General features: G+C 34.4%; 1 protein-coding gene across 1 annotated transcript in view; it reads left to right on the forward strand.

Moving 5' to 3' along the window:
• ROCK1 (Rho associated coiled-coil containing protein kinase 1) overlaps positions 1-17,638 on the forward strand; it is a 147,998-nt gene that overhangs the window by 23,079 nt on the left and 107,281 nt on the right. The window contains exon 2 of the mRNA XM_007448612.1: positions 12,849-12,930. Within this exon, the coding sequence (XP_007448674.1) occupies positions 12,849-12,930 (82 nt within the window). The remainder of the gene's footprint in view (positions 1-12,848; positions 12,931-17,638) is intronic.

The following is a 17,638-nucleotide window of genomic DNA, read 5'->3' on the forward strand; positions in this document are numbered from 1 at the left end:
TTTTTTTTTTTTTTTTTTTTTTGCCGCACCGTGCAGCTTGCAGGATCTTAGTTTCCTGACTGGATCGAACCGGGCTCCAGCAGTGAAAGCACCGAGTCCTAACCACTGGACTACCAGGGAATTCCACTGTGCCATTTTATTTAATGGACTTGAGCATCTTTGGATTTAGGTATTTGCAGGGGTCCTAGAACCAATCCCCCAGAGATGCCAAGGGAGTACTGTATGTGTGTCCTTCCATGAGTAGCTCACACTGTCTTGATTATTGTAGCTGTGTAAGTTTAAACTTGGGTACGGTTATTCCTACACATTATTCTTTCTCAAAATTGTTTTAGCTTTTCTAGTTCCTTAGCTTTTCCATATAAATTTTAGAACAATCTTGCCTATATCTACATGTACAAAAACTCTTGCTGGGATTTGATAGGAATTGCGTTAAACCTATATGTCAATATTGGGAGGATTGATGTCTTTACTATGTTGAGTCTTCCAATCCATGAACACCATATGTCTCTCCGTTTATTTAGATCTTTTAAAAATTTCTTTCATCAGTATTTTGTAGTTTTCAGCATAAATTCTATATTTGCTTTGTTAGATTTATTCCTAAATATTCTTTTTTTATCTGAGTAAATGTAAATGGCATTGCGTTAATTTTGGTTTCTTCATGTTCATTGCTAATATACAGAAATACAGTTGTTTTTGAATGTTGATCTTATATATCTTATGACCTTGTGGAACTCACTTATTAGTTCTAGGTGTTTTTTGTTTATTTTTGTGCTGTAGCTTCCTTGTGAGTTTCCTCATAGACAGTCATACCATCTGTAAATATGGACAGTTTTATTTCTTCTTTTCTGATATGTATGCCTTTTATTTCCCTTACTTTATTGAACTGGCTGTGAGTTCCAGTGCTGTGTTAAATTAAGAGTGTGAGAAAGGACATCCTTGCCTTGTTCTTGATTTTTGATATGAGGGATATCATAGATTTTTGCCATTAAGTATGATGTTAGTTTCAGGTTTTTTGTAGATGTTCTTTATAAGTTGAGGAAGTTCACCTCTATTTCTAGTTTTCTGAGAATTTTTCTCATGAATAGGAGTAGGATTTTGTCAAATACTTTTTATGCATCTGTTAATATCATGTGATTTTTCTTCTTTGGCTTGTTCATATAGTAAATTATATATGAAGAGAACTTTTAAGATATACTCTCTTAGCAGCTTTCAAATATTCAACACAGTATTATTAACTGTAGTCACTGCTGTACATTACATCCCCAGGACTTATTCATCTTATACTGGAAGTCCAAACCCTTATTTTACAACTAAGACCTCTTTCCATTCTAGTCCAGTATCCCTTCTTAGAGCAGCTAATGACTATTGTCATTGCGTGTGTGTGTGTGTGTGTGTGTGTGTGTGTGTGTGTGTGAGTGTGTGTGTGTGAGAGAGTTTTGGAATGTGAACTGGTGCCAGCCATCACTGTGGTAGAAGATGGAAGCCTCTTCAGGCTTGAGTCATTCTTGGCTCAGGGGTCTTCACGTAATGAGGTTACTATCAGACAAGCTGGAGAGGCTTCAAAGGAAAAAATTTCTTTCCAATCATAAGTCTGAGAGCTTTGGTATACAGGTAGATGCCACTGATTTTATCCTGGGCAACTTATGATGTAATCTTATGTTCCAGAATTAGAATTTAACAATGAAGGTTCATCATATTCTTCCAACCAAATGGGGGAAACAGGCTTCTTTACCTATTATGCTTTTGTGTGTATTTCTTTGTATAGCTTTTTTATTTGGTTACTCTAGGTATTCAATTAGACATATATAACTTACCACATTTGATTGGTGTTGACATTTTATTAGTTCGAGTGAAGGGTAGAGATCTTCTTTATGTTCCTTTACCGTCCTAGTATATAATATATTCATCTTTAATGTCTTTTTATATGAGAAACAATGAGAAACAGTCAGGTCATATTAAAATTTTTTGCTTCAACTTTCAAGAGAATGAAAGTGTGTTGTATTTTCCTGTACTTTTACTTTTTCATTCATTCTTCCTCTTATCCCAAGATTCTTTCTTTTATCATTTTCTATTTGAAGAATTTCCTTTAATATTGTATGTCAGCTACATTGTTTTAGGATAGGTCTGCTGGTCACAAATCACTTAGTTTTTTGTCATCTGAGATTATCTTGTTTGGTTTTTTTTTGGATATAGAATTCTACTTTGACAGGTTTTTGTTTTTGTTGGTTTGGGTTTCTTTGGATATGTCCTGTTAGGTTCTTCAATCTAGAGGTTTATGTCTTTTGCCAAATGTAGGGAATTTTTAGCCTTCATTTATTTCAGTCTTTTTTTAGTCCCATTATCTTTTCTCCTTCTGGGCCTCCAGTGATATTAAATCTTTTATTATGATTACCCAGGTCTCTGAGTCTCTGTTTATTCTTCATTTTCCCACCATGATCAAGGTCTAGTTTTATGAAAATTTGTATAGGAACTTTAAAAAGATAACGAGCTGTTTACTTTTCTTTTAAACAATATTATTTTATTTTTTAATTCAACAGCAAAATACAATCATTCTGAAAAATTATACCATGTTGTAACTATATGTGCTGATTAGGGTGACATGAAGCACACATGGCAAGTGACTCATTTTGCTGCCTTTGAAGGGAAGCATTGCTTTGCATCCCTTTCCTCTTTATTAAATAGTCAAGATCACACACTGGTGTTTATTAAAATAACCAATAGATTTGGCTCTTTGACGAGTACCAACCTAATGGTAACAAGGACTCAAAAATGAAGATTCCCCAAGCCATTTCTACGACTCAATGAAAGACTTCAGACTGGGAGGGGAAAGTGCATTTCATTTTTTATTAGTCAAGTATAGTTGGCTGGAAATCAGCTTGTTTTTCTCACTTTCATTTGCAAATTTGATGAGCTGGTTTTTTTGAAAAATGTTTTTATACTACTGCTAACTAAACATATGACGTGTTTTATTTTTCCCCAAAGAAACGAATCAGACACTTGAAGGAAAATTTTGAAAAATAAACTCTCTCCCCCAAAACAAAATCGAACCACCTGAACTTTTTCAATTATTCATGCCAACACAAAGTCTAGCTTGTGTTCACCCATACCTATAAACTGTTAAAGTGATAGGGAGGCAGATCCTCTTTGAAATTATCCATGAATATATTTCTGTGACTTCTTAGGATATATCAGTTTCTTACAATACAACAGACCTATGTGGTAGTTATTGTTGTTATCCTTATTTTACAGATGAGAACATTGAGACTGTGAAGGGTTAGATAACTTGCTTAAGATCACGGTGACTATTAAGTGTTCTAGATTGGAATATGACTCCGTGCCCTTTTGACAGGATACTGATTATATAGAAGTATTTTTCTTTTTTATAAGGTTGATGTCTTAACTTTGTATCTTAATTCTGTCCTCCCTTACATTTTTTTTGGAACCTCACTTAATCATTTTTATTCTATAAAAATATGTCTCTTCTACCTAAAAGTATTTCATCAAATTTAGGTTTTAAATCATGCAAGCTTCTAATCTTTCTCATTTCTTTTAGCCATTATTTCATTTGCCCCTTTTCCATTAACTTTTCTACCCATTATAAGCTGGTTTATGCCCCTTCCACTCTGAGAAGCATTCTATTTAAGGTTGATACTGACCTTTAAAAAAAGAATTTCCCAAAGAGTCTCACTCCAGCTTCTCTGGGCCTAGATGGTCCATTGTATGTCTCTACCATAATCTCTTGCCTCAGGAGTCTGTGGGGTTTATAGTTGTCACATAGCTTTTATGAGCTGTGCCCCCACTGCTTTGTCTACCTGTATTCTTAGTTACACAAAACAGAAAGGTCCTTGCCTTGGTCCTTCAGGCATCCCCCAGATGGGTTAAAACAGACATACGTAATAGTTTACAAATACGGTCTTACTCTGCTCCCTCAGGTTCAAGGTGGGGGAAGTGGGAACCAATCTGTTACCTACTCAAGACCAAGACCACCCCCACTACGGGAGAGAGTGGGGTAACAGTGAGTAAACATGTCACAAAACTTTCCTACCATTTGAATATGGCTTTTACTTGATTGGATATTTGCTTGATTGCTCTTAACCTTTGTTTTCCTGAGCTCTTACAAAGTTGGTTCAGAGAGCTTCTGGGTTTTTTTTTACATTTTTTTAGGGAAATGAGAGTTTGGAGTTTCCTAGTCTGCCATTTTGCTGATGTCCAATAGTGAGTTTTTAAAAAAGTTGTGGCAAAATATATATAATGTGAAACTTATTCTAATTACTTCTGAGTGTACAGTTAAGTGGCATTATATTGTTGTGCAACTATCATCAGTGACATTTTAATCACAAATTATTTGCCTCCTTTTGCATTTTTCATTCTAGTTGACCTCATGGTGGCATTTTGCTTTGCTCTTAAGTTCCTTCTAGAGTTAGTTCAGCTTTCATGATGCTATTATATCTCCCTTCCCCACCTCTCTTATTGCTCATTGGTCATGTTTGCTCTGTTTATCTCTCAAATGTTAATGTTTCCCAGGATGCTATTGTTCACTCTTTTTCCATTTTCCCCTTGGTTTACACTTTTTGGGTAATTGCATCTGTTATCATGGATTTCAGTGTATTCTCATGACTTTCAAATCTATATCACAGTCCAGTCTCTCTGTTGAACTCAAACTCATATTTTTAACTGCCATCTAGTTATCCATAAAATGGCAGCTATCCCACAGGGACCTCAAATTCAGTATATCTAACATCTTTATCTTTTCTCTCCAAATTGTATTCTCTGCCTTGGTTAATGAAGTCACTATCTTCTTACCTAAACTACAAGATAGATAGTCATTCTTATAATTATATAATCATTCTTAATCCTTCCTGTCCCTCTTTCAGTCATTCATCAGGTTCTTTCGCTTCTAATGCTCCATTCCTGTTGCCCCAGTTTAGTTCAGACTTGTATTGATATCTTCCTATGCTTGTATTACCACAGTATCCTCCTAATTGCTTCCTTTTCCACCTGTCTCTTCCTGTTCTAATCCACTGTCTTTATCATTGTCAGACTTTGATAAAATAAAAAACAGTCATGTCACTCTTCGTCTCCCCAAAATTCCTGTGGTTCCAAGTGGATATCATAAGATAAATACAGAAATTCTTAGCATGGTATGTTATACCTTTAATACACATTCTGTAATCCATCTTCAGAGCATTGTTTGCTGTACCTCCTCCTTCTCACCCTATGGGACCAGAGCATCCTACTCTCATTCTCTAAACTTTTCTTGCCTTTCTTCTCTCTAGATTGCCTTGCCCCACCTCCATCTTACTCTTTCTAAATTCTCTTCTTTAAAGATCAGCTCAAACAAATGGAACCTAATTAAACTTAAAAGCTTTTGCACAGCAAAGGAAACCATAAAAAAAACAAGAAGACAACCTATGGATTGGAAGAAAATAGATTAATTTCCAAAATATACAAACAGCTCATACAGCTTAATATCAAGAAAACAAACAGTCCAATCAAAAAGTGGGCAGAAGGGACTTCTTGGTGACGCAGTGGTTAAGAATTCGCCTGCCAATGCAGGGGACATGGGTTCGAGCCCTGGTCCAGGAAGATCCTGCATACTGTGGAGCAACTAGGCCCATGCACCACAACTGCTGAGCCTGCGCTCTAGAGCCCATGAGCCACAACTACTGAGCCCACATGCCACAACTACTGAAGCCCACGCACCTAGAGCCTGTGCTCTGCAGCAAGAGAAGCCACCACAATGAGAAGTCCATGCACCGCAACGAAGAGTAGCCACCACTCGCCACAACTAGAGAAAGCCTGCGTGCAGCAACGAAGACCCAACGCAGCCAAAAATTAATTAATTAATTAATTAATTTTAAAAAAATGGGCAGAAGACCTAAGTAGACATTTCTCCGAAGAACACATACAGAGGGCCAATAGGCACATAAAAAGATGCCCAGCATCGCTAATTATTAGAGAAATGCAAATTAAAACTACAATGAGGTATCTTCTCACACTGGTCAGAATGGCTATCATTGAAAAGTCTACAAATAATAAATGCTGGAGAGGGTGTGGAGAAAAATGAACCCTCTTTACGCTGTTGGTGCGAATGTAAATTGGTGTAACCACTATGGAGAACAGTATGGAGATTCCTCAAAAAAACTAAAAATAGAGTTACCATATGATCCTGCAATCCCACTCCTGGGCATATGTCCAGAGAAAACTCTAATTGGAAAGGATACATGCACCCCAGTGTTCATAGCAGCACTATGTACAATAGCCAAGACATGGAAGCACCCTAAATGTCCATCGACAGATGAATGGATAAAGATGTGGTATATATATATCAGTACAATTGAATATTACTCAGCCATAAAAAACAATGAAATACCTAGATATTATCATATTAAGTAAATCAGACAGAGAAGGACAAATATCATATAATATCACTTATATGTGGAATCTTAAAAAAATAATACAAATGAACTTATTTACAAAACAGACTCACAGACATAGAAAACAAACTTACGGTTACCAGAGGAGATTGGGGAGTGGAGATAAATTAGGAGTTTGGGATTAACTCATACTACTTTATATAAAATGGATAAACAGCAAGCACAGGGAACTTATTCAGTATCTTGTAACAACTTATAATGGAAGAGAATGTGAAAAAGAATAGACAGATATAACTGCATCACTGCTGTACATCTGAAAGTAACACAACATTGTAAATTAACTATACTTCAATATAAAAAAAATGGTTAAAGAGAAAAAAAATCAACTCATATTTCATCTCCTTTATGAAGCCCCAATTGATTAAGCAGTCCTTTCTCTGTGTAGTATCTACTTTGTAACACTGAGGATCCTGTATTATTTACTTTTTCTATCTACTAACCAGTGAACTTGCAGAGACAGGAAGTATTTTACTATTACTATTATTATCTTCATTATTATTACTATTACTATCTCTGTTTTCCTACAGAGGAGGAGGCTGACTTATAAGTAAATAATTACAATGTAACAAGTACAGTAATTACTAAATAGGAAGCACATAGGTGTTTTATTTTTTAACATTTTCTCAGAGTGTTGGGAAGGCAGCAGAAACATTTGAGGCAGTCTAAACATAAATATTCACATCCCAGCTGGAGAAAAGAGGAGGTGCAAAGGCAGTGGGATAGAGTGAGCATGGGCCATTTGGGAGATGACTGGTAGCACACTGTGGCTCAAGCCTAGATATATGTATGTACAGAAAATGAGGCTGGAAAGGTATAGTTAGAGATTGATTGGGAAGAGCCACTGTATGTTTTACTAAGTATTTGGAATACTTAAGTTTTTGTACTATAATTGTCCTAGGGAATATTGGCATGTATGTAGTAATGTCACATTGGTTAAACAGATTTTAATTGTATTTAATATCAGAAGTTGTTAAAATTCCCTGAGGAAAATCTGTTTCCATTTTCATATCAGTGATTTAATTTTGAGAAATTTCTTATCCCTTTACCTAACAAAGAGATTAACATGGACCCAAAATATTTTCTTCAAATGGTACATCCTCTGTCATCAAACATTTGACAGCAGTCAAAAAAAAAGAAAAAAAAGTCAGCCTATTTTAGAAGCAGTTTGGTTTTCAGAAGCCCTGTTTTTTTCCCCCCCTAATGTTTATTTATTTATTTGGCTGCGTCGGGTCTTAGTTGCAGCATGCAGTGGGGAGGGGTCTTTTCATTGCAGTGCATGGGCTTCTCTAGTTATGTTGCACGGGCTTAGTTGCCCCACGGCATATGGGATCTTAGTTCCCTGACCATGGATTGAACATGTGTCCCCTGCATTGGAAGGCGGATTCTTAACTGCTGGACCACCAGGGAAGTCCCAGAAGCCCTGGCTTTACTGCCATAGTTTTAATGGATTTTTTTTTTTTTCAGTTTCTCAAAAAATATTTCTTATTTAGAAATAAGTAACAATTTTGATTTTGAAATTTTACAAATTCAAAAAACAAATTGATGCTTTTTATACATAATATATTTTCCTTTCCTAGTGTCATTATATCTCATACCTTATAACAAATGTATTATTACTAATGGATCTAATCCTAAATGATATTTTACACAGGAATCTTACTTTTGTAATTTAAAACTATCCAGAGACTATAAAGTTTGCAGCAGTGTTCAGTTGAATAATTTTCTTCTGTTTCTCCTTTGCTTAAACTCTGTTGTGAGATAACACAACTGGTGCTTTCCCCCTCCTAATACCAGCACTTCTTAAGAAATGTGAAATGTCCATTCTTTAGAGATTCTTGTAAAATGTTATACTTGTCATTAATTATGCCTGCCTTCGTGTGTTTATGTGAAAATACTTCTACTAGTGTGACTAGCTTCTTTCAAAATACACTGCTATAATTGGCCTACTATCATTTTTCAAATATAAGTAGCAAAGAATTTAATTATTGTAATTCTTTAACATTGATTGACTCCTCTCCTACGTTTTCTCCTCTCTAATTCTTATACTGATGATTAAGCTATATGATGGACATGTGAAAGTAGAGGGTAGCTTTCCTTCCTGCATAAATCTTAAAATTGAGTGAAGGAGCAGTGGGACTACGTGCTTTGACTGCCATTCCTTGTGAATTGTTTTTGTACTTGGAAGAATTAATTTAATTTATATTAATCTAATTAATTAAATTTAATTAAATAAATTTAATTAATATTAATTTCTATTAAGGTCCTGAATTCTCATACTAGAATATGGACTTTAGGAAGTGGGAAGTCTTATTCTCCATTATTTTAGAGAACTTCAGAGTGTTGAATAGAAGTCAGGATTCCTTGGCCCACTTTGGTTGGATATGGACATTTCTTACCTTGTGTAGCTTCTCTACTTCATTAAAAGTGGAAGCCTGCATCCCTCTCCCCAACCCCAGTGTTTTGACTCCCCTTAGCCTCTGTTGGTATATGCCTTAGATTATGCTAGAAGAATACCTTCTTCCCCATTTTATTTCTCTGATAAAAGGCATATAATTTTTGCTTATGAGTGATACTGAAAAGCCATATACCGTCTCCTACGTCTGTAAAATTAAAGTGTATGGTGATAGGTCCAGACACCTAGTGACCGTAAACAGTTAGCGGAGGCAGCTAGTTTTCCAATTAACAAATGCATGATTGAATTCTTGGTCAAGCAAAAGTCAGATGCCTTATGTAAAAAACAAAAAAATTTTAGTTATGTATGGGATTACTACATTGGGAACAGTTTAACATCATGACCTGAGATTTACTCTTAAGGTTTTTATGACCACATGATTAAAATATCTGTTTTCTCTTTATGTCATTTCTATCAGTAGTGAGACTAACTTGTAGAACTTTCAAATGTCAGCTAGAGAAATAAAGGAAAGAGTTGGAAGTGGGACTGTTTAATGGTCAAACACTTCATAAACTTCACTCATTTAACTCTCACAAATCCTTTCTGAGTTGTAGTTAGTTATTTCCATTTTACAAAAGAGAAAACAGAGGCTCAGGAAGGTTATGTGACTTGTCCTTCCAACAGTAATATGTAAATATATTATGTTTATTTTTTTTCTTTAAAATGCTTTATTTTTTCATGGTTGAATTCTTTTGACCCATCTGGAATTCACTTAATTATTAATATGAATCAAAAATCATTCTTCTCCCATAGTGCCATGCCGTTATACAAACAACATTTACCAAAGAGTGACACTTTTTGTCAGCCCCGTCTTGTCCCTGATCTCACTATTTGAATGGATGATCCTCTCAGTGCAATAAGTCCTATAGCTCCTACATCGATTCAGTGGCATTTAATGAATTTGTACTGTGTATTTCAGGATGCTTTTAGTCACAAGAAATAGAAGATCCAATGTAAACTGAGTTAAGCCATAAGGAAAAAGTATTATCTCGAGAAAGCATGGGAAGAATAGGTTCCAGAGTAGATTAATTCAGTGGTTCAACAAACATCATCAGAGACCCAGGTTCCTTCCATCTTTTGTCCCTGTCGTCCTCATTGTGTTTGGCTTTTTCTCCTGCCAACCTCCCTTGAGGCCCCAAGGTGCCTGCTGTTGTTTAAGGTGTCACATACAGATATAACAGTTTCTCATGAAAGGAGAGACTATGTCTGACGTGTATCTCTTTCAAGAGAGAAGAAACTTTCCCCAGAAACCTTTCTGTAGGTTTTTCCCTCATGTTACATGTGTCAGATTATTACCATATTCCTGTACTTAAGCTGAACACTGGCAAGAGTAATAGGCCTCCATGTTCAGCTTAGATTAGACTAATCAGAAGTGACCTCCTGGAGTTGGGGAAGGTCTCTCCCTTCTTGGATGCTCGTAGTCTCATGGAGGAGGGTGGATAGCCCGAACAAAATCAAAGTTGAATGAGGAAGGTAGAAGGGGGAAATAATTGTTGGGGTAGGAGAGCCAACAGTGCCTGCCATGCTGTGAGTAAAACGTGTTGCTCAGTTCTGGGGCTTAGCTTACTCACAGCATCTGAAATTAGCTGTGAAGATTAAAGTAAAAAATAACTCTAATACAGGAGAACTGTTAGATTTAATAGGTAGTTTAGGGAAGGTCATGCAGAAGAGGTAATAGTGGTGTATTAGGGAAAATGTAGTATTTTGAGCCGGAACACTAGGTTTGAGTCCTAACCAGTGTACTTTCTAGTTTTAATTAGAAGAATGACTTGTGATTTTCTATTAATTTTTGAACAGTACATCTTGGATTTAAATATACATGTTTATTCTCAATTCCTAACTTCATTTTAAAGAGATTCAGGATTTTTAAATCATACTTTTATCATGGTCATGTTATTTCTATAACTACTAGACTAAGAGTTCATATTTTGATTATAACACAGCTTACTAACTAGCTGTGTGGCATTGGACAAGTCAGTTAATATTTCTGATTGTTATTTGCCTTAGCTATGAAATGAGGTGGTTAAACACGTTATTTTTTGAGGTTCTTTTCTGTCTAACATTTAGTAATTAAAAAAAACTTATTTGGAATAAAATTGGAGGCAGTTGTTTTCAGTATATTTACTGAAGAGAGCGTGTTGTAAGTAAAATTTAATACACATTTCCCTCACTTTTTAATGTTTTATTTGATACTAGAAAACAATATAAGCTGTTAAAAATTTAGGTGTTCTGAACCTTTTAAAACTGGGAAGTGTCTTTGGAAGTAGATGTGTACTAAGAGCTCTTAAAATAATAGTTAATATAAGATATAATAATATGTTGATTTTATTGCATTATGCCTACTTGCATTTCCCAGACGACTTTATCAAAATTCAGCCTAAAATTGTGTAGCTAATATTATTTGTACTACTCTGTAATCTGTATAATTTTTTGGAGTGACATGATGCAGTGAAACTTAGTATCTAATCTAAGAACAGTATTATTTCTTGAGTAATATAATGCCATTGCTGTGGAGCATAAAAATCATTGGTTTAATGTACATTTTATGCACACTTGTTCAGGACATTTTGCTAGGTGCTGTGGGAGAAAATGAGATTTAACTGTGGTTTCTGCCTCAAAGAACTTAAAACGTAGTCAAATGGGTGTGTATATATATATTTAATTTACCTTTTCCTAGAAAATAGTGAGTTCATATATTTATTGATTGGTTTTCAGTTTAGAATAGACCAAGTAAAGGTTCTTGTCTCTTTATTGTAAAAATAATTAACAGAAATATTCAAATGGTTTATAAGACTCTAAGAAATGTATCTCAAGGAAAGATGAACTTTCTCTAGTGGAGGAACTTTTTCTTCAGATCTGTACAAACCTCTGAATTCTGAAAAGCCAGTGATAAGGGTCGGTTGGTCTCTTCAAGCAGTCAACAACATTGGTGTTACTAATCGTCTTCTCCATGGTCATTTTCCAGCCTAAGCAATGATATATTTTAAAACCTATTAAGATTTGACTGGGCTTTTTGGTTTCCTAGGGAAATATTTTAAGTATTCTAAAACAGCTGAGTTACTCACACCTTTGGCTTAATACAAAGTATATATCCCCTGGCTTTGATTTTCTCCTTCAACTTCTTATGAACATGACTGTACATGGTCTCCAGAAGGTGTGTTTTCCTTTGCTGCTTCTGTTTTTATTCTTGAGCTCTATTGTAGCAAACTAAATTTCCCCAGTTAAATAAAATGAAGATTACTTGGGATTATCTGAATGTTTCCTCTGCTCCTACCACATGACAAGGTATAATCTGAATAGATGCATTCCCATTTCAACACTGATTGGTACACCTTCACATAGCCCTGCACTTGCTTAGATAATATTTAAATATCCCTGTAAAAGTAAAAGCCCATATTTGTCCTTTACTAATAGTTGCTTTAGAAAGTGCTTCAAAGAAAGAAGTAGAACTGTTATGAAAACCCAATATATTTATAAAAAACATACCATAAAAATGTATGTAAGTGCAGAATTTATTTTATACTAAACTTCATATTTTAGGAACTAATATTTGATACTACCTTATAAAATATTTGTATTCAAAAATATAGGCCATTTGTTTTTTATGAGTGTCTGTGAAATAAATGCAGTAGTTAAGGGAAAGTAAAAAGTAAAATTTTCTTCCCTTATATGGGGGGAAAAGGGCACAAGTTGAGGTCACTTGTAGCCAATTTGCGGTGATTTTGCTGCTCCTCTGCCTGGGAGAGTTAGAAGGTGAAAACTCTGTATGAAATAAAACCAAATTTTCTCTTCTCCCAGTACTCATGTAACCTTGTAGAAGGTGTTAAATGAATGCAAGATGTATGAGAGTAAGGCAAATTAAATGTTTAAGCATATATTTTATTCTTTACTCATAAAAAAGGAAAGTGCTCATAGTGTGAACCAAAAAACTAACTTTGTTTGTTTGTTTATTTGTTTAGGATGGATTGGATGCTTTGGTATATGATTTGGATTTTCCTGCCTTAAGAAAAAACAAAAATATTGACAACTTTTTAAGCAGATGTAAGTAATTTTTTGTGGAGGTTAATGGCAGACTATATATAATGAAATATTGACTTAGATAATTCAAGACCCTCCCCCTTTTTTTTCTTTCTATCTACTCTGGTTATTTCATCAATAGTACCTACATCAAAGGAGTAGGAAATGGGAAAGAAACTTTGTCAGTTTGGGAGCTTATCAGGAGAATCTAAAATATTTTGCAGACAAGGGAATAAAAAGTAAATGGCTAAAATAAATATGTTAAAAAAAGCATATACATCATGCACATTGAATTTCAATAATATTATATTTATCCTCTATTTTTCTTTTATAAATGAATTAGCTATTATGTTTCAGTACCTGCAGGTGAGAATCAATTACATATGAAAAGCCCTCCTACCACTGAGATATGAGAATTTTCTCCATGAAAACTGACTTATATTTAAGTTTTACAGATGTTCTTTTATATAAACTCTTTTTTGGATTTTGATGTTAGATATTTATCATTTAAAATTTGATTAGAGAACTTATTAAGGTAGTTTCAATCTTTTCATCTTAAATAATTGATAATAAGATTTTGTTTTATAAAATCCTCCCCACTCCATTTTTTTTTATCTGTTCCTAAACCGTACATATCGATACTTTTAGGTTGGGTTGATTTTAGTGTTATCTTTCAATTTTGGTTACATATGTTTTGTTAGAAAAGTTTTATTTTTCTAAATAGTCAAATCTTTTTAACTTTAGATTTAATTTCTTTTATCATTTCTACACTTTGAAATCTTGGCTCAGAATTTTACTTATCAGTTTTTTTGGTTTCTGTTTTTCTCTTCTTTATAAAATTATTTTTTCAGCCTTAATTTTATTTTAGGATATAGTGCCAGATTCTGAATTGTAAACTTTTAAAAAATTTTTCTTAATTTCTCACATCTTACTGAAATTGCAGGAAGATTTTATTGCTGTTTAATTTGCTTCACCTTCCTACTTAACAATACAGCAGAAGAACTAAAAAGATGGAGAAACTTTACCCCTTCTTATTTGATGGGAGGCAAAAGGATGAATCCTTGTTAGTACAAAGTTGGGGTGTGTAATTTTGTGAAGTAGGGTAGCAAGAATTGGAACACATGCTTTTAAAAATCTGTTACTGTTTTTGCTATGCAACATTGCTGCTTTCATAATACTAAGTTTGCCTTTACATTGTATTTTGTACATAGAAACATCAGTAGCCACAGTAGAAATAAGTAAAATGAAAGTATAAAGCTAAAGAAAACTGTTTTAAATGGATAAACCTGTGTGGTTTAGTCTACTTTTCATATTGAAGAAAAGTACAGAGAATAATATTAAAAGTTTTAGCAAATCATATCTAGCATTAGGTAAAAATTTTGACCAAGTAGGGTTTATACCAGGATTGCAAAGTTAGTTTAAGGTTCAAAAATCAATTAGTGTAATCTATCACATTAACATATTAAAAAAGAAAATCCATAATATCATCTTAGTAGATGCAGAAAAAGCCTTTGAAAAAAAATCAGTATCCATTCTTGGTTTACAGATATCTCTCAGCAAACTAGGAACTGGAGGAAACTTTCATACCCTGATAAAGAGAATCCACAAAAAACCTATAGTTCAGATTGTGTTTAACTGTGTATGACTAAATGCTTTTCCCCTAAGATTGGGAAAAGGCAACTATGTCTTCTCCCACTACTTCATTCAGTGTTGTCCTGGAAGTTTTAGACAGTGCAGTAAGGTGTAAAATAAAGAAAAATCATATAGATTAAAAAGGAACAATTTAAAATTATTCAGACACTGTATTTTTCTGTATAGAAAATCCTCAAAATTCTACAGAAAAAGCCTCAAGAACTTATCAGTGAGGTCGCAAGCTAGATTAACATACAAAAAACAGTTTATTTCTATATATTAGCAGTAAGCAATTTTAAATGGACATTATAGCAAATATAGCACCACTTACAGTAGAAGCAAAAGCATGAAAAATTTAGGGATAGATTTGACAAAATGTGTGTAAGCCTGTATACTGAAAACAATTTAATATACTGAGAGAAATGAAAGAAGACCTTTAAAAAAAAGACAGATATTCAATGTTGATGGATTAGATAATTCAGTATTAAAATGTCAGGAATCCCCAAATTAATTTATCTGTGGAGTCCCTGTCTTCTCAGAACCTAAGCAGGCTTTTTGTATAAAGTAACTATTAATTCTAAAATTCATAAGGCAATGTGAAGGGTCTGGAATAACCAAAAGAATTTTGGAAAGTAAGAACCAAGTTGGAGGACTAACACTATTGGATTTTAAGATCAAGGCAGTATAATGAAGTGAAAGAATAAACATATAGATAAATGGAACAGAAATAGATCCTTATATATGCAGTCAGTAGATTTTCAACAAAGTTGACAAGGTAATTCAGTACCCAAGCCTTACTTTGCAGTATATACAAAAATCAACTTAAAATGGATCATAGACCTAAATGTGAGACCTAAAACTAGTAATACTTCTAGAATAAGACATAGAAAATATTTGTGATTTTGGTTAGGCAAGAATTTCTTAGATGGGACGCAAATGGCACAAACCTTTTTTTTTTTTTTTTAAGATAGATTAGATTTTATCAAAATTCAAAACTTTTTCTCTTCAGGTGATACTGCTAAGAAAATGAACAGGTAAACCACTGACTGGGAGAATATGGTTGCAAAACAAGTGAAAGGGGAAAAAATAATCTTTTCAACGAACATTGCTCAGACAACTGGATAGCCATATGCAAAAGAATGAAGTTGGACTTCTGTTTCACACCACATACAAAATTAATTCAGAATGTAAAATTGTAAAACTCTTAGGAAAAAAACATAGGCGTAAATCTTCATGACTGTGGATTAGACCAGTGTTTCTTAGATATAAACCTAAAGTATAAGAAGGAAAAGAAAAATAAATAAATTGGGCATCATCAAAATTAAAAACTTTTGTGCTTCAAAGGACACTATCAAGACAGTGGAAAGAGGGACTTCCCTGGTGGCGCAGTGGTTAAGAATCTGCCTGCCAATGCGGGGGACGTGGGTTCGCACCCTGGTCTGGGAAGATCCCACATGCCGCAGAGCACCTAAGCCTGTGCGCCACAACTATTGAGCCTGCGCTGTAGAGCCTGTGAGCCACAACTACTGAAGCCTGTGTGCCACAACTACTGAAGCCCATGCTCCATAAGAGAAGCCACTGCAATGAGAAGCCTGTGCACCGCAACGAAGAGTAGCCCCTGCTCGCTGCAACTAGAGAAAGCCCGCGTGCAGCAGCGAACACCCAACGCAGCCAAAAATAAATAAATAAATAATTTTTTTTCTACAGACAGTGAAAAGGTGACTCACAGAATGGAAGAAAATATTAACAAATCTTATACAATAAGTCCCTTACATATGAACCTTCAAGTTGCAAACTTTGAAACGTGTGAACGTGTGTTCACATGTCCAATCACGTAAGTTAGTTAGGAGGTCTGGTGTACATTGTCACGTGCATGCATCCTCTACAAGTGGTTGTGCTTTGTGTATTTTACAGTACTGTATAGAGTACAGTAGTACAGTATCTTTATTTCAAACCCAGGATGTCCAGAAGCAAACGTAAAAGCAGTGGTGATGTAGCTGGTACTGTGTACTTTTCAAGGTACTGTACTGTAAGATTAAAAATGTTTTCTTTATTTTCTGTGTTTATTTGTTTTTTATGTATTATTTGTGTGAAAAGTATTAAAAACCTATTACAGTACAGTACTATATAGCCTGTTGTGTTAGTTAGGTACCTAGGCTAACTTTGCTGGACTTACGAACAAATTGGATTTATGAACGCACTCTCGGAATGGAACTCGTTCATATGTAGGGGACTTACTGTACTTGATAAACGATTGATATCTAAAGTCTTACAACTCAATAATAAAAAGACAATCCAATTTAAAAATGGGCAAAGGATCTGAATAGACATTTCTCAAAAAAAAGACACACATGAAAAGCTATTCAACATGGTTAGTCATCAGGAAGTTAAAATTACGGCCACAATGAATCACTACACATTTATTAGAATAACTAAAATTTTAAAAACTGACAATATCAAGTATATGAAATGTGAATGTGAAATGTGAAAATGTGGAACAGCTGAACTCTGACACATTGCTGGTTGGTTTGTAAAACGGTGAGCTGCTTTGGAAAACAGTTTGGCATTTTTCTTATAAAGTTATACATGCATTTATCACATGACCTAGGGATCCCACTCCTGGGTATTTATGTAAGATAAATGAAAGTATATATCTATGTGAGACCTATGTGAGAATGTTTAAGGAGCCTGTATTTACAATTGCTGTAAACTGGAAGCAACCCAGATGCACATCAGCTGATAAATGGGTAAATAAATTGTGGTACACCACATAATGGAATACTCAACAGTAAAAAGGAGTAAATTACTGATAGGTGCAACAACATTGATAAATCTCAAAAGCACTATGGTAAGTGAAAATAGCCAGGCATGCCCCCCCCCCCAAAAAAAAGGTGCAGCACAAAAGGGTACATACTGTATGGTTCCCACTTACATGACATTATGACATTCTCCTTCAACTCCTGAAGTTGTATTTATGTAATATTTCACACAGAATAATAGATTTCCATAGGATAGTATTCTGCATGTTGCTGAAATTCATTTATATGGATTTTTATAGCTTTCATTAGTGGGTACATCAAAATTATTTTTCTGAAGGTAA

The sequence above is a fragment of the Lipotes vexillifer genome, unplaced genomic scaffold (assembly GCF_000442215.2).
Source record: "Lipotes vexillifer unplaced genomic scaffold, Lipotes_vexillifer_v1.1 scaffold168, whole genome shotgun sequence".
Lineage (NCBI taxonomy): Eukaryota > Metazoa > Chordata > Mammalia > Artiodactyla > Lipotidae > Lipotes > Lipotes vexillifer.